The sequence below is a fragment of the Buceros rhinoceros genome, unplaced genomic scaffold, assembly GCF_000710305.1.
Source record: "Buceros rhinoceros silvestris isolate BGI_N320 unplaced genomic scaffold, ASM71030v1 scaffold29413, whole genome shotgun sequence".
Classification (NCBI taxonomy): domain Eukaryota; kingdom Metazoa; phylum Chordata; class Aves; order Bucerotiformes; family Bucerotidae; genus Buceros; species Buceros rhinoceros.
Window position 1 is genome coordinate 21,577 of NW_010402305.1, and position 1,670 is coordinate 23,246.

The 1,670-nt window shown below is 43.9% G+C and overlaps 1 protein-coding gene across 1 annotated transcript; it reads right to left on the reverse strand.

Moving 5' to 3' along the window:
• Positions 1-1,173, reverse strand: LOC104490333. The gene has a single exon (XM_010132603.1). The coding sequence runs from the start codon at positions 1,171-1,173 to the stop codon at positions 1-3; it is 1,173 nt and encodes a 390-aa protein (XP_010130905.1).
• Between the last annotated feature and the right edge of the window lie 497 nt (positions 1,174-1,670).

Sequence of the window (1,670 nt, forward strand, 5' to 3'; positions counted from 1 at the left end):
CTAGATCTTCCACACTTCAGTCTTTTCTGCGATCACGCACCAATTGGCATGGTCAAAGTATGAATGAGTAATATGTAGCTCAGGAATATGACGTTCTATCAGCTCAGCCAACTCTCCTTCTTTAAAAACATGGTAGTACCTCAGCCAGGCCCCACCAGGACCTGTCTGCTGCTGGCTCTGCGTGGTCAGGATGCGCTCATTGACTGCTTTCTGCAGAGGAGCACCTGGTCTCCTTTTGTTCTGAGGATGGCAAAAAGCTCTTTGTTTTGGGTGATGGTCTATTTTATGTTCTTGTCTGACAGTTAATTCTTGCTGACCTGAAATCAGGTCAGGTAAACACACTCTGCTGCAATTGTGAAGAGCATTTGCAGCCACAGGGAGTTGTATAGCTGCTTGCCCTAATTCTGAATAGCAGCTTCTGAAAGCCGTGGAGCAGCATGACGTGGGCAGCACAGGTTTAACAGCCACTTCAAAAGCTGTTGTATTTTCAAAACTCAGTTTGCAATGTAGTAAAAAGTCAGAAGCGCGTCTCATAAAGCCATGCTCTCTGTTTTTCTCATATTTTTTTTCTCTGTCTAATTCATTTGGCTGAACACCGTAATTGCAGTATCTAATGAGCTCTTCTTGGTGCCACTGATCACCCACATCTAATACCGAGTCAGGTGAGCTTGAGAACAGAGACCATCTCAGGAATTTCTCCAACACTGTGCATGGCACTTTTTTCTCCCCTCCACAGGATGAGCTCCTTGCTGTCCTGTGTATGTCTGAAGTCCCATCCAACTTATGGCAAGGCTGGTTCAAAGCCAGCTCTTTGTCATTGTGAAGAATTGATTTTTGTACTCCACATGAGCAAGGCTCACCCGAGGAGCAGGAAGGAGGTGAAGGATTCCAAGGAACAAAGACGTCTTGCTTTTCAAATCTTCTCCGTTTTTGCTCCATTGCCCACACACATATCATTATCTGGCCTCCTACTCTCAAGATGCGAGCCATCTCTTTTATTGCTCGCATGCGCCTCTCTTTCATTGAAAAATGGTGAATCACTAGAACAGAACAGATAAGGTGAATAAGTATCCCTCGAGGCACTAATGAATACAGAGTATAAGGACAGGGACTGGCTCTGACATACTGGCAGCCGGAGGTTTGCACCACAGGAATATACCATTTATCTTCCATTGTGCTACGTGTTATTGTACTATCTCTAAGATCTCTAATATTGTATTACCTCTAGAGTTCATAACACACTGAGTTATTTTAAAAACACAGCAGAATTTAGAAATACTGAAAGAAATGACGTCATCCAGATTGGCAATAAACATTGCAACAGTCTTGTTTTCTCAGTGAAATGCTACTACTTGGTCAGTGGCAAAGGACCGTGGCCCTTTTTTACCCTCACCTAATGCTCACCTGCAGCCTGAAAGAAGCAGTTCTGAAAGACCGAGGCCGTACATGGTCCTTGCAGCAGCCATGCTGTTCATGATGATAATACCCATTAAAAAAGGACTAGGATAAAATTGCCTGCCCATTTCTCCTCCTTTATTGACATATGTCAGTAACAGCGCAGGAAAAATGAACAGTCACTATCAGCCTGGGATACGTTTAAATCAGCAACATATGGGTGAAAGATGCTTGGTCAACTAGCATTTGTCTGCTTCTGCCTTTAACAGGCACGT

Excerpts from the sequence above, each read along its gene's own strand:
- LOC104490333 (XM_010132603.1), bottom strand. The coding sequence starts at position 1,173 with ATGGAAGATAAATGGTATATTCCTGTGGTGCAAACCTCCGGCTGCCAG.